At 55.4% G+C, this 24,888-nt stretch overlaps 1 protein-coding gene across 6 annotated transcripts in view; it reads left to right on the forward strand.

Annotated features, from left to right (window-relative positions):
* The first annotated feature begins 17,238 nt into the window (after nt 1–17,238).
* HDAC7 (histone deacetylase 7) overlaps nt 17,239–24,888 on the forward strand; it is a 36,486-nt gene continuing 28,836 nt past the window's right edge. The window contains exon 1 of one of the 6 annotated variants that reach the window (XM_060166435.1): nt 17,239–17,286. Coding sequence is in view for 1 of the 6 variants with exons in the window: in XM_060166424.1 (XP_060022407.1) it covers nt 18,469–18,487 (19 nt within the window). In the remaining 5 variants the exon portion in view is untranslated. Of the gene's footprint in view, nt 17,287–18,390; nt 18,488–19,104; nt 19,178–22,297; nt 22,670–23,705; nt 23,844–24,403; nt 24,569–24,888 lie in introns of those variants that run through there. The other 5 variants (XM_060166424.1, XM_060166434.1, XM_060166427.1 and 2 more) reach the window with 5 other exon arrangements.

Below are 24,888 nucleotides of genomic sequence, written 5' to 3' on the forward strand. Positions count from 1 at the left end.
ATGAGATAGTGTTGCAGGTCGGGTTCTGGGGAAGCCAACTCTGAAATGTAGATGGGAGTGCAGGAAGTTTACTGGGGAGAGGTCTCGAGCTTGGGGGGCAGGGAAGAAAGTGGGATTGGGTAGAGGGAGCAGGGCTGTCCAGCAATCTCAGAGGAGATCTCAACCAGCCCTTACGGGGAGCTCTGAAACGGGGAGGGCCCTTTGGGTTGCCCCAAGTTGAGGTGAGAGAGCGGGCTTTTCCATTCGTACATCACCCCGTCCCTGGAGGCAGGCTGTCCCCAGGAAAAGAGTTACCTCTTTTCAGCCAAGGGCAGGTAGGACTGGGGGTTGTTTCTTCACATTTTGTACAACCTGACGCCTTGGGGAGGGACCAGAATGCTGCCAGGCCCTTCTTTTTGGCTCTAGGGAGGGGGGGTAGCCATAGCTCCTGGAGCTCTCTCCAGAGGGGTCGGGGTGGGGGTGGGGGGCGTTCCCAGCCTCTCCCCAGCTCTGGACTGTCTAGTGGTTTTTTTTTTCCTCCCGAAGTCATGTTGAGCTTCACCACTAGGTGGTGCTACTGCCCTATAGGGACAGGTTTGGGCCGCTAGCCGGGCCGCTCTCCCCCACTCCCTCCTCCCTCTACATCCTGCTCCTGCTTTTATAACTCTGTGAAGGTGCCTGGCCTGCCGTGCCTGGGGCCTCTGAGCACCTTCCCTGCTGGTCCCACGTTCCCTCTGAGGTCCAGCTTGGTTGTGCAGTGCTTGTAGTGTCTCCAAGCACAAGTGTCTCCAAGTGTCACACTGAGCCCAGTGCTGTGGACACAGCGAAGAATAGGACAGTCGCTGCCCCCCAAAAAGGTACAGTCCGGGGGGAGAAGACAGACCTGAAAACAGGCCATCACCAAGCAGCAGAAGCAGAAGCTGAACGCTTAATGGCATAAACTGCTGGGTCCCTGTCCTGGCTCTCCCACTTGCTACCTTGTGTGACCTTGGGCAAGTGACTTAATACTTTTGAGCCTCAGAATCTTCATCTATACAATGGCAACAATAATAGTACCTACTCCTAGGTTCGTTGTTGTGATATAACCTGTGTAAATCACTTTTCACAGTACCTGTGCTGCCAGCACCACTATTAGTTTGCAGAGTGAAAGGGTGGTCAAATAAGTTTTCGTTGCAAGTTAACATTGCTCCAGTCCTCTGACCATGGTCCTTGCTAGGCTCTCTGGACTGGTTCCAGGGGGATCTCTTTGACCCCCCCATGCAGATCTCAGCCTCTGGAGCTGTGAGCCCCTGCTCCGTGAATATCTACAGGGGCTGGGGGAAGGCGTCATTGCTCCATGTGGCCACCAGGAGGCAGGTGTGCGACTTCATAAGCTAAATAGGCCCGAATTGAAACAGCCCGGCTGGAGAGAAAAGTGTGGGAAGGAGATGGGAAGGTAGAGACAGAAACACGGGGAACTCTAGTTAATACTCTCTCCGGCTTCTTTCAATTATGGTCTTTCTTTGCCAGCTTCACTGCCTCAATGACCACCACCACCGACTTCCCTGCACACACGTTACTGACCCATAACTAACGTCAGTATTCGCTGGACGGAAGTGGTTCCTGTCCAGAGAGGGGGAAATCAAGATAAGCCTCAAGAATCAGGTTTGCCCCATGTATTTTTTGTGTCACAGTTTCTATGCGTTTACCCTGGCGTTCTCTGGACCCATGTTCCCTTGGCGAGGTGCACAGCCAACATGATGCCGCCTGTCTGCCGCTCCAGGAAAACGTGTCATTGTCCAGACTGTGGGACTCGAGCCACGGCCACGTCCAACCACTTGCAGCTCTGACCGTGCACTCGGCAGGCTGCTTCTACACCAGCCCTTCTCAAACATTGTGTTCTTTGGACCCCTATTTGGACTATTAAAAATAAAGATCCCCCCAACCAAAGAGCTTTTGTTTATGTGGGTTATATCCATCAATATTAACCAGATTAGGAACTTAAATTGAGAAGAATTTTAAATACTCATTAAATTTTAAAAAAAACTATAATGAATCTAAGTTAACATAAATAATACAATTTTTATTAAAGGTAACAAAACAAATTTAGTGACAAGAAGGTATTGTTTGACAGTTTTGCAAATCTCTTTGATGTCTGGCTTCATAGAAGGCAGCTAGATTCTCAAAACTGGTTCTGCGTTCCATCTGTTAGGGTATCACACACGATGGAAACCTTGGGAGACTCCTCTGTACACAGGTGAGAGAATGAGAGTTAAAAAGGCAAATGATGATGGGGCTTCCCTGGTGGCGCAGTGGTTGGGAGTCTGCCTACCAATGCAGGGGACGTGGGTTCGCGCCCTGGTCTGGGGAGATCCCACATGCTGCGGAGCAACTGGGCCCGTGAGCCACAATTACTGAGCCTGCGCGTCTTTAACCTGTGCTCCGCAACAAGAGAGGCCGCGATAGTGAGTGGCCCCCGCTCGCCGCAACTAGGGAAAGCCCTCGCACAGAAACGAAGACCCAACACAGCCAAAAATCAATTAATTAATTAATTTAAAAAGGCAAATGATGTCGTAGTATTATGAAAGTAGCTTTGACCTTGCAAAGCCCCTGAATGGGGCTCAGGGATCCACAGGGGTCCCCAGCCTACACTCTGGGACCCACAATGCACACTTTTCTAGGCCTTGTTTCTTCAGCCAGACATGCCCCACCCTGTTCTCCATCCCCCAGTTTTCTCAACTCAGCAAACCCCTGCTGATCCTTCAATTTCCAGGTTCATCTCTTGCACAGATTCTTCCCTGAACTTCACAATGCTGTACCCTCCCTTGCCCCATCTGGGTAGAACGGTGCGCCCACTCTATGGTAGAATGAAGTGTACATTGTTGTGTGTTTTAAATTTCTGGTTTGCCTTCGGGGCTCCCTACCAGACTGGAACAAAGGAGGGATTCCATAAATGTAGCTGAATAAATACATGTATGAACGAATGAGGATGAGGCCATGTGCCGCCCACTTCTGTAAGCATCTGAAAGATCTGATCTTCACAATAGATGTCAAATTAAAAAAAAAATTCTGCTTGGGTTCCTGCTGGAAGATGAAATGCAAACAGACTTATGCAAATTTCAGCACCTTCCCCTGAACTTTGGAAACTGAGAAGTTAAGTCCCTGTGGCTTCAGAACCCACATGCTAACTACCTCTCCCTACAGCACCTGCCGTATCTCCCTCATTCTGCATGTGGAGGGTTGGGTTTTTGGTCCAAAATGCAGAATTTAGCATTTAGCGCTATTCATATCTATCTGATTTGATTTCGCCCACATTTTAGCCTGCTCAAATCTTTAGCATCTTCATTTTGTCATCCAACATTCTGACCATCCCTCTTGGCCTTGCATCTTCCAAAACTTTGCTCCGCAGACCATGTACAGAGCTGGCTAAGACAGAGGCGAGACGATGCCTTCTTGCAGGTTGACACTAGCGCACTGACCAGACTTGGGATCAGGGTCCCTACCAGAGGGACTTGACTTGGGTTCAGTTGTTCAAGACCTCACTGGGAGAAAGGGAAGGGGTGGGTAATGAGATTGAGTCTTGGGGAGGCGAGTGGATGCCTTGCAAACACCCAGGCATCCACGGGAATTTGGGAAACTTGGCAATGCTCCCACAGCCCTTCCCTCTCCAGGACTCAACAGTCTTACCCCAAGTCTGAACAGATTCTTATAGAATTAGACCAGATCTGAGCCAAGGCTCAGGGATCCAGGGATACCTGATATAGGGGATGCAGGAAGGGGTGGATCAAGTATCAAATTCCAAGCTGGATTGTTCTGCAAATACTGTCTGAGCTGGACTCGGGGAAGAAAGACACAGTCTCCTCCATAGATTCTGGTTGCTGAGAGGGGAAGGTGGCGAGCAGAACTCTCCGGAGGCATCCGTACCTCCTCGGTGAGAAATGGAGAAGTCACGTGCAGCCCAGCCTGGCAGCCCTTATTTAGCTCAGCGGGGTCTCCCCATTGTCCCCTCCACTTGCACTCAGACTCCCACAGGGCATCTGGAAAGGCCCTTGCCACCCTGACCCAACCCCATCTAATTACAAATCCTGTGAACATCTGTGGCAGCCAGCGTGGGGCAAGGGCAAGGTAAGGTGAAGTGAGTGCAGGGGCCCCAACAGTGTCTGCACCTGGCTCCTGTTTCGCTGTTTGTCTCCCAGGAGGGCCAGGTAGAACAAGCAGCCCATCACGAAAGGCTCAGCCACCGGGGCCAGCCCAGCCTGGGTGCGGAGGGCCATAAGCAACCGGGTTCAGAGTGTGAGGGAAACCCCTCCCCGCTGCCCCCTTTGTTGCCCCCAGCCCCACAGATTTAAATGTCTTCCCCTCTCCCACCCTGGAGCCCTAGAAGAGCAGCAGGGAGGAGACAGTGAAACAGCCCTGGGTGATAAAGTGGGGATGGGGAGAAGTGATAAAGGGGATGGGAAAGAAGCCAGCCCCACTTCCTCTCCGATAGGGACCCCGCCCCGAGGGGCTCCCGCCTTCTGCTGTGTTCACAGGAAGGCCTTGAGGTGGCGGAGGAGTGGATGGGAGGGGAGCAAAGGGAACATTGTCAGTGGGCAGGATGCCAGTAGACCTGGGAGAGGACCGTTCAGTTGGTTGTTGGTTCCTTCGCATGCAGCCCACCGCGGGCCTGCAGGGGCTGGGCTGTGGGCACGGAGGCAGAGGGAGCCCAGGTGCTCCCTCACACAGCGCCCTGCCCACGTTGCACCACTCCCAGCCTTGAGGGAAGCAGCCACGGGGGTGAAGGATGAATCCTGATCCCACCTGTCACTAGCTGTGTAACTTGGCGGCAATGACGTGAGCCCTCTGGGCCTCGGTTTCCCCACCTACGAACAGGGTCTTTGTGCAGCGAATGGGAGGAAGCTTGCAGGCCCTCCTCTAGGGGAGCAGGTGAGAATAGCAGAAGCTGCAACGAGGGGGGAGCAGGATTTGAACTACCTGCCGGACTGCTGGCAGCTGGACTTGCTCTGTCTCTGCTACAGAGCAAAGATGCTAGTTGCGCTCACTTGGAAGGTGTTGCGAAAAGTAAATAAGTGAACACACAGCATTTAGACTTGGGTCTGGTTGCGGTAAGTGCTTGGTGACTCTCAGTCTTGGTTATTAAAACTTTCATCACTCTCTCAGGGATCCTCTCCTCTCCTAAGTCATCGTCCTTCCAACATACACACATCCCGAGTCAGGACTAGAGGAGGTGGAAGCTGGGACTCACAGGTGGGCTCCTCTTGTGAAAGACCCAGCCCTGCTCAAGCCACCCAAGGAGGGGGAGGGCCAGGCCCACGGCACCCCGTTCCAGGCCAGGGCTCTGCTCCCTCCCATTATCTTCTCCTGCAAAGCCGCCTCCACCCATCAACCCCCAACAGACATTACAGACCCTCAACTGTCTCCAACTGCCCTGATTCACCATGAGGCTGGGCCCTTGCCACACCACAAACACCCCATCCCCCCGGCTACCCCACCTCTGTCCCGAGGTGGAGGGGAGGCTGCCTGCTTCTCAGGGAGCTGGGGGAGGAAGGGGGGGATGGCCAGGAGGACACGGCCCCCACCCCGGGGCTGCCTCTGGAGCTCGAGAGGAAAGAGGGAGAGATCTCAAAGGCCCCCAGGCTTCCTCTGTCTGTCTTATTTCGCCCTCTCTGCGTCTCCAGGCCGCGTCTGCAGTTTCTGCCTCCCTCTCTCTCTCTCTCTCTCTTTCTCAGGCTGCTCTTCCCCCCACGCCCAGAGCACACCTGGTTCCTCACATCAGATAACCCAACCACAGCAGCCCCTCCTCGCCCCCTGCCCTCTTCCTCCCCCGCCTCCTCCACCTTGTGGCTCCCTGACTCACCTAGATTTCCCTGGGGAGGGCTGGGGAGGGGGTCCCCAAAGCCGTAAAGCCTTACTGTTTAATGAGGGTGTGAGAAGACTACTCTTCCTTTTCCTGCCCCCCAACACACACACACGCGTGCACACACGCGCGCACACACGCATGCACACACATATGCACGCACGTGCACACACGCGCACAGATATGCACGCACACGTGCACACACGCGCACAGATATGCACGCACGCACATGCACGCACACTGGAAACTATACCCCCGTGCCCTGTTGGAAACAGAATGAAGGGGAGGGAGGGACCTAGGGGCCAACCTTGAGGTACCAGGAAAATCCAGCCTGAGGACATAGGGGGCGGGGGTCGCAGAAAGGGGTTCCCCAGCTCCCCGCTTCTAGGCCAAGAGAAGCTTCTTCCCTTTTCCTGCTTGTGTGAGCTCATCTGGAGTCTCCGCAGGGCCTGCCTCAGGCCAGGGTCCCAGCTGGGGAAGTGGGTAGACACAGTCTGGGCCGTTCACAGTCCCAGCCCCTGCCTCCTACTCCCCAGAAAAGGCCGGGTAGGGAGGGGCTAGGAAGAGGAGGAGGAAGAGGTGCTGAGAGTGCGGGGCGCTGGGCTTGGGGGAGAATTGGTCAAGATATTGTGGGAGGGGGTGGAGTGGGACACAGGAGGGAGTGGGACACAGGAGGGAATGGGACAGGACCTGCCGGGTGCCTGGGAGCTGAGGCTGGACGTTTTAATGCCTCTTGACAACAGATGAATCATAGGCAAATTATGTGGAAATAATGGCATAAATAAAGATGTGTTATTTCAAGGCCCCAATGTGCGTTGCTGGAAGAGAGCTGAGGGGGGCGGGACAGGAGGCTGCCCAGGCCGGATGGTGCCTGTAGTTGGGGGCCCAGGTAGAGTTCCCGTGGGGGGCAGTGGAGGTGATGGCCCACTCACGTCTCTCGTCACCTTCGGGGCGATATGAAACAGCAGGTGGCCAACCACAGCCTGCCAAACCCTCCCCCAGGGCAGAGTGGCCCTCACATACCCTAAGCTCCCTGGTGATCCCCCCAACCTTCCCCTAACCTCCCTGGGGCCACTGCTACCCACACACATTTTTCCCTGTCCCAGTGCCTGCTCTTGACTCCTGTCCTCTTGGGACTGTCCCTCCAGGCCCAGCACAGGGTCTTGCCCCGAGCAGGGACACAGGAGCCAACCAAGCTCCAGGGGCCTTCAGTGAACAGAGCACCCCCGGAACCCAGACTGGGAATCTGGGCCTCTTCCATCTGGTGGGTGCTGAGCTAATACCCGCAGTGACCTAACGGCTGGTACAGAGCCCAGTAAATATACCTGCTAGAGGAATGAAGTCAAGACCCCCATCAGGTCATCAGGGCGCTCCCTGTAGCCCAGTCTAGGCTTCTGGTCAACCCTCATCCCCATTCTCCGTAGCGCTTCACAATGTCGACAGTTATTAAACGACTAGAGAAACGTGTGCTTTCACACCACCCAACACAGTCACTACCTGTTACTCGTATTTCCTCTCAATCTTTTCCTCTGTGCTTCCGTCGGGTTTCTTTGCCATCACCTGGCATGTAGAAGTCTGTATTCTCTTGCCATGCTATGTCACATTCAAAACATCTTTTTAACTGTTTCATAATTTTCTATTGAGTGGAAATATAATTTGCTTCGCAATTTTCCAGTTGTAGGTGTTAAAATTGGTTCTCATTTTCCATATGGTAAAGAATGTGGTGATGAGGGCTATTATGCACATATTCCACTCGCCCCACCCTGAATTTTGGTTATAGAAATCGAGTTTAGGGTACTTTGGGTGGGGTCATTGAGCCAAAGGGTAAAAACAGCTTCTAGCTCTTACTATATATTGCCAAATTGATATCAAAAGAAGTTACACCACCAACAACGACATGTACATTTCACCACATTCTCACTAATGTTTGAAAGCGGTGCTTGCCCTCATCTTGTTTGAATTGGCGTTACTTAGATGGTGATCAGGTTGAATGTTCCCCTACCTTTGCTTACTGGCTGTGTTTCCTCTTTCCCCGAAGAGTCATTTCTGTGCTTTGAGCTTGAGCCCACCCCTGTTTCAGTGTTTATTACCAATTTGTGTGAGGCGAGCTCTCTCTATAAGGATTTTAAAGCACCGTCCATTGCCATCGAGTGCAGATCTCTCCTTCGTGATGTTCTCCCCACTTTGGATTGTGACATGGCGCTTCCTCTTGCTTCATTTAAATCTCTGACTGCTCCCTCTCCGCTCTCACCGAGGATCTCTGGCCTTTAGTTGTCCTTCCCTCCTCTTCTGAGCTCCGGAGAGCAACTGTCCACTCAACTTCCCCCTGACCATCCCACCAGCACCTCAGTCCATGTGTCCACAGCTTGACTGTTTTTTTCCTCCAAGTTTGCTTCTCCCCCCATATTCCCTAACTCTGCTGCCCGAGGACCTTTGGGTGATGTGTCCAGAAGGAGACAGAGGAACGCAGAAGCTAGTGTATCTGAAGGGTTAATGAGATTCTGTCAACCTTTGGCTTAAGAGGACCAGGGCTGGGAAGAGAAGGAGGCGGCCAGTTGTCTAGGGAGATGTCACTCTGTGACTCAGTCTCCTTGCTTGTCTGTATACTGGGACTGGTTCCAGGTCTAGAGACAGATGCTTGAAAGCCAAAGTGGGTGGCCTTCCTCCTAGAGCAAATTAAGCCTTGGCATTGACCTCACTGGCCTCGTCCTCCACTTCCCAAGCCTCTTCCCCGGCAAGGGACTAGAAGGGCTGAAGAGGAGGTTAAGCTACTGTTGTCTAAACCTCTGCTGTTCGATACAGTAAGCCACTAGGCACAGGTGCTATCAAGCACCTGAAACATGGCTACAATGTACTACAAGTGTAAGATACACACTGGATTTCCAAGAGGTAGTATGAAAAAAGAATGTAAAATGTCTCATTAACAATTTTTTATTTCGATTGCAGGCTGGAAAGATGTTTTTACATATATTAGGTTAAATAAATATACTATGAAAATGAACTTCACTGATGTATTTTTACTTTTATTTTTTAAGAAAATTTAAAGTTACACACATGGTTCCCATTCCGTTTCTATTGGGCGGTGCACGTCTAGCCCCTCCTAGCGGGCAAAATGTGGGGCTCCAGGCTGAGCGGCTCCAATGAGGGCTCATGACGGATACAGATACAGACCCACTGGAGATGTGGACCAGCCGAAGGTCGAATCAGATGTAACCAACCAGGCAGTGGCCAGTCTCCCCCAGGCAAGGCAAAGCAAAGCAACATTTCCGGGACAACAACTTACATCCTGGACTTCATGAGGCCCCCTTAGCTGGCTCTCAGCTCTACAGAGCTTGTTCCCGTGGACAAGTTAGTCCAGGAACAATAGTCCCCCAGAGCTTTGGATCTCCCCACCTCAATAGTTCATGGGGAAGTTCTCCATCATTCCATCTCCATCATTCCCTGGGCCCCTCTCCAGAAGCTGGAAGCATCCTTCCTTTTGTCTAGAGCCCTGCCTCCCGCCCACTCGGGCTTCGGCTCAGCCCACCTGTGGGCTGGGAGGGGATGAGAGAGGATGGTGGGCCTCTAGATACACCGGCTGGGCCACAGACATATTTTATGCTCCATTTCTAATGTCTGTCCTTCCTGTTGTCCCACTGATAGAAAAACAGAAAGGGAACAGGAGGCGGCTGGGTTGGCAGGCACAACTCACTGGGCTGCCCTGCTCTGTCCCATCCTCCCTTGCCCGGGCCCCAGCTGAGCCATAGGAGGGCACCAGGGGCTGGGGCCACAGTCTGCGTGGGTGTGCCCCTCCTCTCCCCCAAGCCTAGAAGACTCCACCTCTCCCAGGTCCTGGCTGGGATCCGAAGGCCCCAGGCAAGTGGGGGAAGGGGAGCCACTCCTACTTTCCCAGCAGCTGCTGCTGCCTCTTCCTGTTTTGCTAAAACTTTGGCTCTGGACCCGAGGGGTTGGGGGAAGTCGCCAGCCGCTCCCGCCCCCCAAAGGTCAACCTCATCCCCCTGGTCCTCTTAGCTAGTTATTTATAGCCCCCCAGGCCCTGACTGAGGAGCTAGATCTCTCCTCCGTCAAATGTCAACAGCTGTGGCCATTGCCCCAGGGATGCAGCCAGATGTGCAGATCACTCCAGATGTGCAGTGCCAGGATTTGGGAGAGCAGGCGAGGCCCCTTCTTCCGTTGGTGTGGGCATTCCCTGCAGCCTGGTTCAGGGTCCCCTCCTCAACACTGCGTCAACAACACCTGAGTATGGGGACGGGGTTGTGGGTGGGGGGTTGGTCGGCCAAGATCCCACATATTTTCTCCAGTCCCATAGCCCGGCTCCCAGAGGGGACAGCTAGGGCTATAGACCTGCTTGGATTTCTTTGAGTGAATTAGGTCAGTACTCATTTTGAGACTGAATTTGTAGGGGAAAACTGCGGTTTAGTGGGACAGGACGCTATCTGCTATTACTAACGTCAGCAGCGGGCTCGTCCCTGACAGCCCAGTGGACGGGAGGCTCCACACCGAGCACTTCACGTCCTGATCAGTCCTCACAACAACCCTAATATGGCAGGTACTTCGTATCCCAGTTTGCGGATGAGGAAACCGAGAAATTCCAGCCCAAGCAGCCCGACTCTAGAGTCTCAATCTTAACCACAGTACAACACAGCCTCCCTCAGCCAGTCCTCCTTTAAATGGTTCCTGTGCAGAGAAGACTGGAGCCCAGCTTCAGGGTCTGCCCAGGGGGAGAGCGGCTGTCTCTCTGCCTCCCGTCCCCTCCTACCTCTGCCTCTCAGGCCAAGCCAGAATGAGGGATGTGAGGATGGAGCGGAGACTATTACAATCACTGCCGTTCCAGGCACAGAGGGGGCCAGGTCAGAGCAGAACCACTGCCCTCGCCCACAAGGACCCAATGGTCCGTCAGGTCCCTTCCAATGTGGTGCATCCATGACTCTGGGAACCCAACAACTCTTGCAGCATCAGTGGTGGAGCCCCTCCTCTGACAGTTTTCTCCATTCCAGGCTCTTTTCTTTGGCTGTATCCTGCTCTCCAGGAGACGATGAATTCCCCAGGGATAGGGACTGCAGTTCCCTTTGCCTCTGTGCCCAAGAACCTGGCTTGGGCAGAGGAGATGCTCAATAAATAAGACATTATACTCAATGAAAATGAGTACAGTGGTGGTTGTATGTGGGTGGGCACTTCAAGGTTGCAGCAAGCATGCTCCCACTCCTGTCTCTGCATAGCTACCCTCACCCCATTCTACCCTCCCCTCAGCTCATAGCTCCTTTCCTACACACAGGGGCTACTAGTCCAAATCCACCCTAAAAGACACTCCTGGGGAAGAGAGGTGAGTGTTCTTAGGCCAGGACCTCCTCAAGGTCTTTCCTGGAGATTCCAGGGCCAGAGGTAAGTGTCTCCAAAGAGGAACCATTAAGGTTGGTAACAAGGTAAGATCCTGCCCAGCCACAGGGCCTACGGAGGGCCCTGCTGGGGGCACGTAGCAAGGCTGAACTCCCGAGCCCACCGGTGGGTGGACTGCAGCCTCCCTACAGGGGCCACTGGAGCGAGTAATTGTGAGCTGGCTACAGAAAGGCATTTTGCAACTCAGACGAATTTCTTCTCGTTCACGATTAGGGTATGGCCCAGTGGCTGCCTCCCTGACCATAATCTCTGCTGGCGCAGGCATCTCGGGGCTGGGCAGTGCAGGCTGGGGAAGGAGCGCTGCCCTAGAAGCTGGGATGCCTGAGTTCTCTGCCTTCTCCCCGCCACGGATTAACCATCACATCTCCGGCAGGGAGACTGGGTCCTTGGTTCCCTCATCTCTAAAGGCGTGGTTTGATTAGATCAGAACGTCCCAAAGCTAACCACATCTTAGAATTACCTGGGGATCTGCAGATTACTAGGTACCCTCTGCCACCCCAAAGAGACTGACGCAGACTGTGAGAGAGCCCCAGAATCTGTTTTTCACAGGTTCTTCCACGTGACTTTGATGTAATGTCAGGTTTGGGGGATCCTACACACTAGATAATCTTATAAATCACTAGCAGCTCTTAGAAGCAAAGATTCTAGTAAATGGAATGGCCATAACAAGAGGTTTTGGTGCTGCGGGGTTTTATCAGAGGGCAAGTGATGAGTGGTTTATTTCATTATTACCGTCCATTACTATTTTTTTCCCAGTTTTATTGAGATATAATTGACATACAGCATTGTATAAGGTGTACACATGATGATTTGATTCGCATACATCATAAAATGATTATCACAAGTTCAGTGAACATGCATCATCTCATATAGACACAAGATTAAAGAAATAGAAAAAAAAGGTTTTTTCCTGTGATGAGAACTCAGGATTTACTCTCTTAATAATTTTCATAGATATAAAGCATATATAAAGCAGTATTAATTATATTTATCATGTCGCACATTATCATTATATCCCTGGTACTTATTTATCTTATTACTGGAAGTTTGTAACTTTCGACTACCTTCCTCCAATTCCCCCTCCCTCCAACCCTCCACCCCTCACACCCACCCCCTGCCTCTGGTGACCACAGATCTGATCTCTTTTTCTAGGAGCTTGTTTGTGTGTTTGTTTTGAAGTATAATTTACCTACAACACTATGTTAGTTCCTGTTACCCAACGCGGTGTTTCGATATCTCAATTTTCAATATTCCGACCGTCATCATCACTATTGCTGTTATTATTTTGCCGCTGGCATTATTGTTATGGAGGGACGTGGCACTGCCCCCATCTGCCTGTTTCTGTCACTAACAGGGCTCTGGCTTGGAGGGGCCCTTGCTTACCTCCAGGCTAGAGTGGAGCTGGGAGAGAGGGGAAGGGAGGAATGGGCCGTCCCTGTAGGTGGGGCCTCTTGGCCAGGGGATCTTTCTGTCTCTCTCTCCTGGGTGGAGTTTGGCTGGATGGGCTTTGGCACCCGCCTCTGGAGCTGGGAGAGGATCTTCCCATCCATGTTCCTCCCCCACTTTCAGTCTCAGTGGCCTCAGCCCTGGGGACTGCCCCTTTCTCCTCCTCCTGTCCCCATTTCCTCCCCAGGCTCCCTCAGTCCTCACCAACCCCATTCCTAAACCTCACTAATCTGCTTGTCACCCTCTGCTTCCTTGCCTCGCCCTTGCACATGCCATTCTCTCTACCTGGAATGTCACCCCCTCTCCCCACACCGATTCACATTTCTGGGCTCTTTGAAAACCCAGCCAAAACTCACCAACTTCATTTCGGCTGTGATCTGCTCAGGTCTTTCCTCTTTGTCATGTACTCATTTGCACTCGAAATAACACGATCAGAAAACTGCTTTTAGACTCAGAAAAATAAGTAGAGATGATCTAAACCAGCTCTCTCATTTGATAGATGAGAGACCAACCTGAGGCCCAGAGAGGTCTTAACTTGGCCAAGATCACACAGTAGTGAGAGTTTTTGAAATAGTTGGCTTCACAAGAGGCTTTCAAGTATCTTATGTGTTTTGTTTTATTTCCTCAATACAATGTGATCAATATGAGGGCAGAGGCTGTGTTTTTGTTTTCATTTTTGCTTTTGTTTTTTATCTCCACTGTGGTGTGTGTGTGTGGGGGGGCAATTGTAATAGTTCTAAAACTCAAAGTGGTACAAACTTTTGCATATATTATTCATATGATCTCAGACCAGCCCTGTGAGGTAGGTAACCAAGGCCTTGCTATTTTACAGAGCAGGAAACTGAGACTTAGAAACGTTTGACCCAGGAAGTTAATGGCAGAACTCAAGTTCCCTGCCTCCTCGTCCCAGCCCAGGGCCCTGACACCCACGATGCTCTCCTGAGGTTCCTGGCCGGGACCTGGGGTAGCCAAGGGGGTGGCCTCTGCCGTCTTCCTCGTTCACTGTGCATTCTTCACCTTGGGGTTGAAGAGGCCTTGCCTTTGGCTTTCTGCCGCTCCCCATACTGTCCCACTGCTTTCTCCTTGTGTCCCCCCGTGGCATGGTTGGCACATAGACACATACACATATATACTCAGAACTGCAGGTGTCTAGGGCAACAGACCACAGGGGAAACCACATCACCTTTGTTGACACTGGAGGGAGGTAGGGGGACAGGGAAGGAACTTGCTTAGTTCTCTCCACCTGCCTCTGCCCCCACAGTCATCTCACCTCCCAGCTCAGGCTATCTGAACTTGTAGCCATGCCCCAGCCTCTTCCTGATTTATCTATCCAATTCTGGCCCAGGAGGATATATGGCCTCTTCTGTCAGATCCTAAAATCCTGGATGGGATCTGCCTAGCTGTACCCCAAAGCCACAGCCCTCAATCCTAACCAGAATACTTACATAGCTCCTCTGATCCCTACTGGGCAATGTAGCAGACAAAGGTGGGAACCGGGGATGAGAGGACAAGGCTGGGGTCAGTGAGGAAGGAAACTTGACATCTAGAATGTCACTCTTAGATGAGCGGGACCTCTAGTAACCAGGCTGCACTGGAGCGGGAGACCTGACTGCAGCTTCTGCACTGTTTTGACCTGCTAGAAGAAACTGCACAGGCTCTGAATCAGGCATATTTGGGATTAAGTCACTTACTGGTTCTATGGCCTTGGGCAAATCATTTTGTCTTTCTGAGCTTTAGTTTGCTAACTAAAACAAAGGGGATAATAATGAGATATAAGTGAAAGGGCCTTGAACAGCACATGATACAAAAAAGATGCTCAGTAAATCCTAATTACCCTCCCTCCCTCCCTCCCTCCCTCCCTTCCTTCCTTCCTTCCTTCCACTTGTTACATCTGATCCCATGACACCCTCTATGGAGTGGGGGATCTACTGCCCCTATTTATGTGGAAGTCCAAATCCTGCGCATTGGCACCCGATTCTAGGTTCAGAAACTGGAATGCAACGCCGAACCCACCCAAGGAAGTGCTGTCCCTCTGAGATCTCACCCAGGCCAGGGATCAACACTTTCTGATTGGCCTTGTGGAGAGTGTGGGGGAAGTGCGGGTTAGGCGAGGGATTGTGGCTTCAGCTACCACATCTAGAAAACTGGGTCAGGAGTGGTCTCAGAGGCCTGAGGTTCAGACCAGAAGACTTCGGATGGAGCTTTGAACGCTGGCAAGAGGAGGGCACCCAATAACACTCGTTGAGTAAGTGAATGGCCTCATCACTTACTAGCTGTGTATCTTTGGTCAGGTTTCTCAACTGTTGTGAGCCTTACTTTAATCACAAGCATAACAAGGATAACTGTGAAGAATAAATGATCTAATGTTTGCCAGGGGGATGGCATAGGGCTGCTACATGGGAAATAGTCAGTAAAAGGTAGCTAAGTAAGGGGAGGAGAGAAGAAGGAGAAAGAGAATGTCAAGCAGACCCAGAGCCCCAAAGAAAGCAGAAGGCGGGTGCCCTCAGGCTTTGTACTGGCCAGAGACTCAAGGAAGAAGCCAGGGAGCCAAGGCAGGTCCTATGGGACTAATCTCTTCTGCCAGGTGCTTAGTTGAGCAGTCTGTGAGAGGTCTGGACTCAAGAACCTTTAAAAAAAAAAAAAGGGCTTACCTGGTGGCGCAGTGGTTGAGAGTCCGCCTGCCGATGCAGGGGACACGGGTTCGTGCCCCGGTCTGGGAAGATCCCACATGCCGCGGAGCGGCTGGGCCCGTGAGCCATGGCCGCTGAGCCTGCGCGTCTGGAGCCTGTGCTCCGCAACGGGAGAGGCCACGGCAGTGAGAGGCCCGCGTACCGCAAACAAAGAAAAAGAAAAACAACAACAACAACTAAAAACCTCCCCATGGTAACCAGGGTAGAGGAGAGAGAGGTAGCCTGCACTCTTCTGCCTCATGTCTCTCTCCTGGAGGCTCTCTAACACATCCCAGAAAGGGACGTGTGATTTAGAAACTGGCTTAAGACTTGTCCTCTGGGTGGGGATGGGGGGATGGTAAGTAAAGGGGCAAGAGAAGGAGGGGCACAGTCCAGCTTCCTGGTTGTAGGACTCACCTGCTGTCTTTCTCTCTGCCTAGACTTCGGGGGCAGGGAGTTCTGGTGTGTGTAGAAAGCCACGTGCTGGGTAATGTGGGGACACGCAGAGGCAGGAGGAGATACCCTTTGTGCTCACACCTCCTGGAACTCAGTGATTAGGTCAAAAAGAAAAAGAAAACTCACAAACAAATCCATGAATGATGCATATGATAGACATGAGCAAACAAGGGCCTGATTTCAGTCCAGAAATAACTACGGGAGTCCTGGGGGGGGGGTGTCAGGAGGGGGCATTGTGAGGCTAAAGGAGAAAAAAAGCAGGGGAGAGGCTGGGAGTCTGAAGCAACCAAGCCATTTTTCTGGAGGCTGTGGGCAAGGACAGGGATTCAATTAGGAAGAGGGGGGGCGGTGCTGGGAAAAACACACCTGAGGTGGAAGAACATGTGTCTTTCAGAGTCAGTATGGGGAGTCATAGGGAAAAAAGGTATATTGGGGGTGTCCAGCTGGGGGATGGTCCTTGAAGGCCATGAACCTCTGTTCCAATTTAACAAATAACTCAGAGGGAGCCTGAATTCTGTGCAAGGTACTCAGCAAGACACTACAAGGAATGCACCCATGACTAAGGCCATAGCTGGGCTCAGGGGGTGTCCACTCTTGAACATTCTTGGGAAGGAGGAGAGAGTTGAGACAAGTATACAGTGGGTGACGGTCAAAGTACAGGGAAAGATTGACAAGGTGCTGGAGTGGGGTCCTTCGAGGGAAGGAAAGAATCTCTCTGGCTATGGGAATCAGGGAAAGGTTCCTGGAGAAGGTGATATAGACGTTGAGGATTGGACAGATTTCAACAGGAGGAGGAAGGGGCTGGGAGGGAATGCGCTGAGCCAAAGTAGGGGAGTGGGAAAGCATGAGGACACGATGGGGAGCAGCCAGTAGCCCAGTATGGCTGAAATAATAACAGTAATCATAGCAACTAACATCAGTGAGCGCTAAGTACCAGGAGGTACTGAGCAGAACAGCAGAAGGGGTGGGAAGAGAGAGAGAGATGCGTGTAGTGCGGCGCCATGCTGTAGGAGACCTTGGATGCCAGGAAAGGGGTCTGTGAGGATAAGTGAACAAGCGCAGAGGGGTTGGACCTGCCTGCTGAGTGAGCGCTGGGACCAGGAAAAGGCCTGAAGTAGGAAGCAGGAGCAACAGGTGGTGAGGCCGGACCCGGTCTGGCAGCAGCAAGGAGTCTATGGTCATATTGGACCTTGGCACGGCCAAGCCCCCCTAGGCCACTGGGACTCTTGCTTCTAATTTGTCGTGGCTCCGCCGCTGGCTCAGCCTCAATTTCTTCTTCTTCTTCTGTAGAATCCGGGACTCTGGCTTTCCAGGACCGAAGGAGGCAGGATGGGGACGGAGGGAAGCTGCGCTCTGCCTTCTAGCAGCGAGGCCCCCAGCGCAGGAGAGCCCAGCGTTTCCGTTGCAGACCTCTCCCCTTCCCGGGAGCCGCTGTGTCTCTGACCCAGCAGATTGCCAAAGGCGACAGGGCTCATAGACTAGGCCGGGAAGCACAATGGCGAGGTCCTCAGCCCCCGACCCCTGACTCTGACCTTCTGGTCCCGCTAAAAGGGAGTGGGGGTAGGGAGGGCTGCTGCGTAAAGCCAGCCCGGAGCTGAGTTTATTAGCTGAGGGAGGGCTGGAGGCGGCTGCATTCCGACTCACAGACTGGAACATTTCTGTGATCCGCTGTAATGCACTGGGAGACACTGGGCACATTGCTGAAGTTTGACTCATAGGGACCGGGAGGGGGAAAGTAGGGGGGAGGGTGGTGGGGGGAGAGGAATGGGAGGAAGAGAGGAAGAGGAGAGGAGGGAAGGAAATCCCTTGAGAAATTTCTTTAAAAAAAGAGAACTTTCAAAATCCGCACCACCCCCACCCCCCTTTTTCTTTTAATAGGAACAGGCTGGACCCTTCGATTCCCCTCAGCTGGCGAGGTCGGGGCGGGGGGGGGGAGGAGGTGGCAGAGGGGGAGGGCTGGGCAGTGATTCAAATCAGATCCTGGAACTTTCCTCAGGCAAGTCGTGCTTGGGGCGGGGGGCGGGGGTGTCTGTCTGGGACTCCTCGCCGGGACCGGGGGCTCCACGCGTGTCCCGCCGTCCCCCTGTGTAACTGTTGGCTGGTGGGCCGTACGTATGTGTGCTTGTGAGCGCGGGGGTCCTCCCCTGCAGAGTGTCTGTGTGAACGAGTCTGCCCTGGGTAAACATGGATGTGTGCTCGCGTACGTGGTGTCTGCGAGGGTGCGTGCGCTCAGGTATCTGAGTTTCCGGGAATTGTGCGCGGGTCGCTGCGCCGCGCGGCGGCCGGGGCTGGGCGGCAGCGCGGCATCCGCGGGCGGGTCGGGGCCGCGTCCCACGTTCCGGGTTCGGCGCTGCCTCCCCGCGAGCCGGCCGCGCGGGGTGTCCGCCGCCCGCCAGCCCGGGCGCCGCGCCGTGTCTGCGAGGTGGTGTGTCCCCGGGCCGCGAGCGCCGGCCCCCTCCCTCCCCTCCCCCTTGGCCCGCTCTCAGACTCAGATAAAGCATTTCCTTCCATTGTCATCCTACCCGGCCGGCCGGGCTGCCAGGGCCCTCCCCCTCCCGGCCCCCTCCCTTCCTCTCGCCGTCTCACAGTCGCTCCGCAGCCTCCGGCGACCGGGGGGATGTGAGGCCGGCGCCCCAGCCCCCCGCCCCGCCATGAGCCCCCCGCTCTGAGGGCCCCGGCCCCTGGATGCACAGCCCCGGCGCTGGTGAGTACTGGGCTGTCGCCCCCCGCCCGCCCCGCCCTGCGCGCGGCACCCAGCGCCGCCCGCCCGCCCGGGCTCGGGCTCCGGCTCGGGCTCCGGGCGGCCCCGCGGGCCCGGCCCGGCGTGCGCCCCCCCCGCCCGTGCCCGCCCCGCCCGTCTCCGCGGGGCTCTGGCAGGCTCCCGGCCCGGGCTGGTTCCGGGGCCGGAGGGTTCGGGCCTCCAGCGGGGCGCCCACATCCGCCAGCCGCGGGGCAGCGACAGGCCCGAGGGAGGGAGTTGGAGGCCCCGGGCCGCCGGTGCGCGGGCCCGGCGTCCCATCACCCCCGTTTGCGGGGAGAACGGACCGGGGGACCCGGGAGTGAGGGACGGCTGCCGCGGCCCCGGGAGGGGGCGGTGCTCCGGAGCGGAAGGTTGGGAAGCGCAGGGCAAAGGGCAGGACCCATTGAGTTGGGGCCGGGCTCTTAGCCCCGGACATCAGCGTCCCCATCCCGCGAATCCCGGCCGGACCGTACTCCGACCCCTCCGCTGGGAAGTGTGATCCCTGGGAGGGAGGGTCTCTGACAGCGAGGTTTCTCTCAGCACCGCCCCCGCCCCCCACCTTTGCTCACCCATCAGGGTGAAGAGACACCTGTGCCCGAGTGAGCTGCGGAGGTGCTGGAGGGGCGCGGGAAGATGGTGACCGCAGGCTGTGTAGTGAGTGGTGGGGGACAGGATGTGTGCCCCCCAAGCCTGCGGTCTGTTGGTCCTGGGGAGTAAGAGCAGGCGGCAAATCTGGCAGCTGGGCTGGGCCCTGACGCCCAGAGTTTCTAGGCCTGTGGGCTGAGAGAGAGAGAGAGAGAGAGAGAGAGAGAGAGAGAGAGAGAGAGAGACCGACCTCTGGGGCTTGCAGGCCGCCCAGCTCCCCCTACCCCCATTTCCTTCCCTCCCGCTGCCCAGGCTACCCATTCGGATCTGACCTTGCCAGCCACTGGTGCTCCTCCCACCAAGTCCAGGCCATTCCCCGTCCCTGCCGGCTGTCCTGCATACCCCAGAGGCCTCCCCCTGCATCTGGACACTGGCTGTCTTGCTGCTGCCCATCCCTCCCCACACCCTCATTCAACATCTGCTTGAGGCCCAGCTCTGCCTGCCAGTTTCAGTGGCCCTGCTGGGGACTCAACATCTGGATTCATCAGCCTGTTCCCTGGACTTGCACCTGGATCCACGGGAACCTTCCTAAGACCCCTGCCCAGCCACTGGGCTGAAAGCAAAGAGAATGTGACTCAGTTTCCTACCTCCTAGTGGGCCACCTCGGTGGCCCATTTCTCCCCCATAGCACCCCACAGGCCAGGTCCTCCCAGTGGTTTAGGCTGCCACACACTCCTGTCCTCATACCAGCCCTCTCGGGAGCTCCTTCTCCAGCCTCTACTACACATCTCCTAGCTCCTCCTTGCTCAGCATCGCAACCTCCCTACTCTGCTCTCTGTTCCCTCTACCCACCTGCATTAATAAGTAAGTTTCCTCCTCTGTGGAGTCACTTCTGGGGAAACTAAGGCACAAAGCAGTCTTGCTGTGTTCTTCCCAGTGAACCTGGACTGGAACCAGGTCCTGGACCTGCTGGGACTCCTCCCCTGCCTTTAGTCCCCTGATGGTTCTCATCCCTGGCTTGGCCAGGCTCACAGCTGCTTCTTGGTGTAACATCTGGAATGGCCCCGGGAAGTGTTCGCCCGAGGTCTCTGTGTTCCTTAGCTTGAGCCCAGGGATGGGTGTCTCTCTGGCCACCAAGTCTTAAGCTGTGATCCTGAGGCTGAGAAGGTTGCATTCAGGTCTTGCACTGACTATTCCAAGAATCTAAACTGGTCGCTCCGCTTTTATGCTGGAGCTCAGTTTCCCCATCAGTAAAGTGACCACAGAGGAGGAGATGGATCGGTGGGGGCTCTTATGCCCACCACTTCCTTCAGGAATAATGGACCCCAGCTTTCATCCTGGTCTGGGAATGAGAGTTGGAACTTTCTCTTCGTCCATCCTCTCCTCAATTCGGATATGAAGCCCTTGGAAGGGAGAAACGCATGTGTGATGGGCGTACAAGCGGGGACCCTCCTGTAGCTGCAGGCGTCCTTGCCCAAGGCCAAAGCCTGCGTAACCCCTGGCATCTCTTTGTCTTTCTTCTCCTGACCTTTCATTTTAAGAGCTAGTAATTCTGAAGTTGGCAGGGGTCTGAGAGAAGATGAGCTAATGCAAGGCCCAGGGTCACCCAGCCAGGGAATGGCAGGCTGAGCAGGGCTGGGACCAGACCTTCTAACTCTGCCCGTGCCCATTCTCCTGGCCTTCTTCTCCCCTGGCCTGGCTCAGGTCCTGCCCATGCCCCCTTTACGCCTCGGCCCTGACCTGTCCTCAGTCGGCGTTGAGACTGGGGCCTGTAGTGGGGTGTGGGGTATTGCTGGAAACAGGGCCCGGGGTAAGGCGTGGGAGCTGGCCTCTGTCCTCCCCAAGGCTCTGGGACTGTGCGTTTATGTGTTGGATTTGTTCACTAGATGGGGCACTTCCTCTGGGGCAGGAAGCTTTGATTTCCTGTGGTGGGGATGCTGGTAGGATTAGAAGCGGGGGACTCAGCTCTGGGCCATCCCTGATGTTGTTGTTTGGAACCAAAAGGGGCAGAGTTTCTGCATAAGGCTGCTTTCCCTCACCCAGGGGAGGCAGGAAGGAGAGCATTGGTGAGGAGGCCTAGGCTAAGGCCAGAGGAGGAGGCCAAGAAGGCAATGAGATGGGGGGTGGGCAACACAGCAGGAAGCCTGGTCAGCAGGTGACCCTACCGGGTATTGTGTTTCCCTGTGATATTTCCCCCTGTTTCTGTGGCAACCTTCCCTGGGGGACCCAGGCTTTCGAGCTGCAGGAAAATGCCCCCAGACAGCCCTTTCCTTAGAGGTCTGAGTATTAGGAGGAGTCCCTCAATCTGGCCACCTCCTTTGCCATTTTGGCGCCTAGGCCCAGGGCTTGGGAATCTAGGCAAGTGGGTTGAGCGAGCACTGGGGGTCGGGGCGGGGGGCTGGGCTGGGTGGAGGCCCTTTTGCACCTCCCCGGGGGGACGGGAAAGAGAGGGCCTGCTGGACTTTGGGGAGGGCTCTGTGCCTCCCCTCATCCCATCTCCCCACTGTCCTCCAGCAGCTCTCCCCCTTCGAAGGGGGAGCTGGACAGCATGCTGCCTGGGGCAAGGGGTGGGGGGTGGCAGAGGCGGGAGGGATGTTTTCATCAGCAGAGCATAGCTCCTTTGGTCCTGGACCAGTTCCCAGAGGCAAAATAAATTCAGGATAGTGTCTGTTTAGTGTGGGTCAGCATGTGATGGGTGTGTGTGCACACTGGGTATGAGGTGGTGCGCCTGCATGTGTGCCCCTGGGCTGTGTATGTAGAGGTGGCGATCCACGTGGTGGCTCTCTGTTGGGTGTCTGGGGAACACGCACACGTGTAGTGCAGATGTGTGTCGTCTGTAGAGCTGTGCACCGTTGCAATTCGTGGCTCTGCGTGGGGTGTGTGGACACGTTTTGGGGGGACGTATGCCTGTGCAGGAGTGGCTTTTTTTTTTTTTTTTTTTTTTTGCGGTACGCGGGCCTCTCACTGTCGTGGCCTCTCCCGTTGCGGAGCACAGGCTCCAGACGCGCAGGCTCAGCGGCCATGGCTCACGGGCCCAGCCGCTCTGCGGCATGTGGGATCTTCCCGGACCGGGGCACGAACCCGTGTCCCCTGCATCGGCAGGCGGACTCTCAACCACTGCGCCACCAGGAGAGCTCAGGAGTGGCTTTTTTAATGGAAGTCCAGGTATCTGCTGGAAAGCATTTTCATCCCTCCTCAAATGCCGGTTCCCGGAGCATTTGCTTTAGAGTCACCTGGGAATGTATTAAAAATAAAGATCTTCAGGCCCCATTTCAGATAGACTCAGAGTCTGCAGGGGTTGGGCCTAGGAATCTGGAGTTTGACATGCGCTTCAGTGAGCCGGTGCAAAGCCGTGTTTGAGGACTGCCAATCTCTTCATATTTTCTTTTGAGGAAACTGAGACCCACAGAAGGTATGTGGTTTGTCCAAGGACACAGGGATATTAAGAGGAAGAGCCAGGACAAAATTCAAGCCTTTCAAGACCAATCCAGGACCCACCCATGCGTCCCCTGCGGTGTACATGTCCATACTCAGCGTGATGCCGTGGACCACATGGGACTGGTGCGGATGCTTACTGGGCCTTGACCTTTTCCCTGGGGTCCCGGGCTTCCCGACCTTGCTCTTCCTGTTATATCCTGCTTCCTCGTCCCTGGGGAAATCCTGGAACTGTTGCTCGTCAGTCCTAAAAGTGAGGTTGGCAACCAGAAGGCCCCCTTTACTGAGCCAGGCATTCAGCTATTTAGTTACTCATTGGATGCTTACTGAGCCTTGCTGTGTGCCAGGTCCCAGGCACAGATACACAGTGAACACAGAGGCAGGGCGTCTGCCCTCAGGGAACTTCCACTCTAGTGGAGGAGACAGTAAGACAAGTAGGCAAGTAAAGAAATGAGTATATACACCTAGTTACCCATTGCGCTAAACCCTAAGAAGGAAATGAACCAGGTGCAGCGATAGAGAATAACAAGGTGGCACTAACTTAGACAGGGCGGCCAGGGGAGGCCTGCTTGAGAAGTGACATCGATGCCTGCTCTCACCCCCCCAGACTGGAAGTGAGCCCTCAGAGCTTCTGAGCCGTTCTTGGCAACCGCCTGGGTCCAGGTGAGAGACCTGGGCTGAGTGCTGGCAGGGGACTGGAGCGCAATCTCCAGCCTTCTGCCTGGCAGGGAACAGCAGGGTCTCGGCTGCTCGAGCCATCCCCAGAGGCTGGCAGAAGGGGCGAGGAGGAGGGAGAGCTGGACAGGGCTGGACCCAGCCTGCTTCGGCGCCTGGGGGCGCAGCCTCTTCCCCGTCGTGGGGCCGAGTCCAGGGCCCTGTCGACATGTCGGGGGTTGGGAAGGCGGCAGCCTCTCTCAAGTGCCAGCCCATTCCTGACCCTCCTGCCTCACCTTCCTCCCACCTCGCTCCCTTCCTCCCATCTCCCCACCCTGCAACTCCAGTGCCAAGTCCCTCCTCTCTTGGTCTAGCCTGGCTGCCTCTGTGGCCACTGGGATTTATTTACCTGGCTCAGGAATCACCCGGGGTGGGGGTGGGGGTCAAGGCTTAGAGAGGAGCTGGGCCCTGGAAGAGAGGACACACCAGAAAGAAGGGCTGGGGCAGGGGCCAGCGAGGACAGGGCAAAGGGAGGGCCGAGGCTGGCCGAGCAGGGGGCCGGGGCAGGAGAGAGGGAGCAGAGGAGATCTTTGGCTGGGCGCTCCAGAGCTGCTCCTGGGCCCTTGGAATCTGCTCCTCAAACTGGGTGAGCCTCTGAGCGGGGGGCTTGGGAGGTGTTGGGTGGGGGCAGCAGATGACAGCTAGAAGGCAGTGCCCCCCCTGGTCCCCCGGCAGCCCCACCTCTTCACCCCCGTCTCAGGAGGTTCACTTTCACATCAGCAAGCAGCCTGGAGACCCTCTCACCTCCAGGCTCTTCTCGTGGTAGCTCTTCCCTGGGGCCCCAGAGCTGGCGGCTGCAGGATGGTCGGGCCCTTTGCTCAGAGAGCTGAATATCAGAGGAGCCCTCACGTGAGAGAAGAGGCCCCGTCTGGCCTCCCACCCTCCAACCCGCTGCCTGGAGTCTTTCAACCCTGGCCTCCTTTAGGCTGCTGGGTGCAGTCACCCCCTGGACTCCTGTGTCTCCCAGGCCTTCTGCCCAGGATGGGGAGGGGACATCCCATGAGGAGGGCCCTGGGCTAAACTCTCCGTCCCCACCCCTTCACCAGCCACTTCCTTTTTTCCCCATGTTGCCTGCAGGGATTGGAAACCCTGGTGGGCAGAGACCCTGGGCTTTCAGGGCGAGCCTGGTGCCCTGGAGGGAATGAGGGGGACCCCATCTCCCTTCGGGAGTCCAGCTCAGCTCTCTTGCACCCCGAGGAGGCCAGCTCTGGCTCCTGCAGCGGCCCCCCCCTCCCCAGCCCTGGAAGTCCCATTCCTCCCTCCCCCGCTGCCAGGATGACAGGGAGAAGCGGGGCAGGCGGGGAGCCACAGGTTCGGAAAGCGTCGGGGTGGGGGAATTCGGCGACGGGCCGTAACTGTCTTGTTTTGCTCGCCCCACAAACCTGCACGGGCATCCGCTGCGCCCTCCTGGGCGTTCAGGTTGTGGAACTGCTCTCAGAATGACGGGCTTGTAGCACCCGGTTGGGGCAGGGGGTGGGGGTGGGGTGAAGGGGGGAGCCCCAGGCCAGGGGGAGCTGGAGGGTTAAAAATAGCAACAGCCGGGTTTCGGTTAGCAAATGTGGAGGCGGGGAGCTGGAGGCGGGGCAGGCGGCAGGCCGTGTTTGCCCGCAGCTCAGGGCTGTGTTTCCCCT

Source organism: Lagenorhynchus albirostris, chromosome 11 (assembly GCF_949774975.1).
Source record: "Lagenorhynchus albirostris chromosome 11, mLagAlb1.1, whole genome shotgun sequence".
NCBI lineage: Eukaryota > Metazoa > Chordata > Mammalia > Artiodactyla > Delphinidae > Lagenorhynchus > Lagenorhynchus albirostris.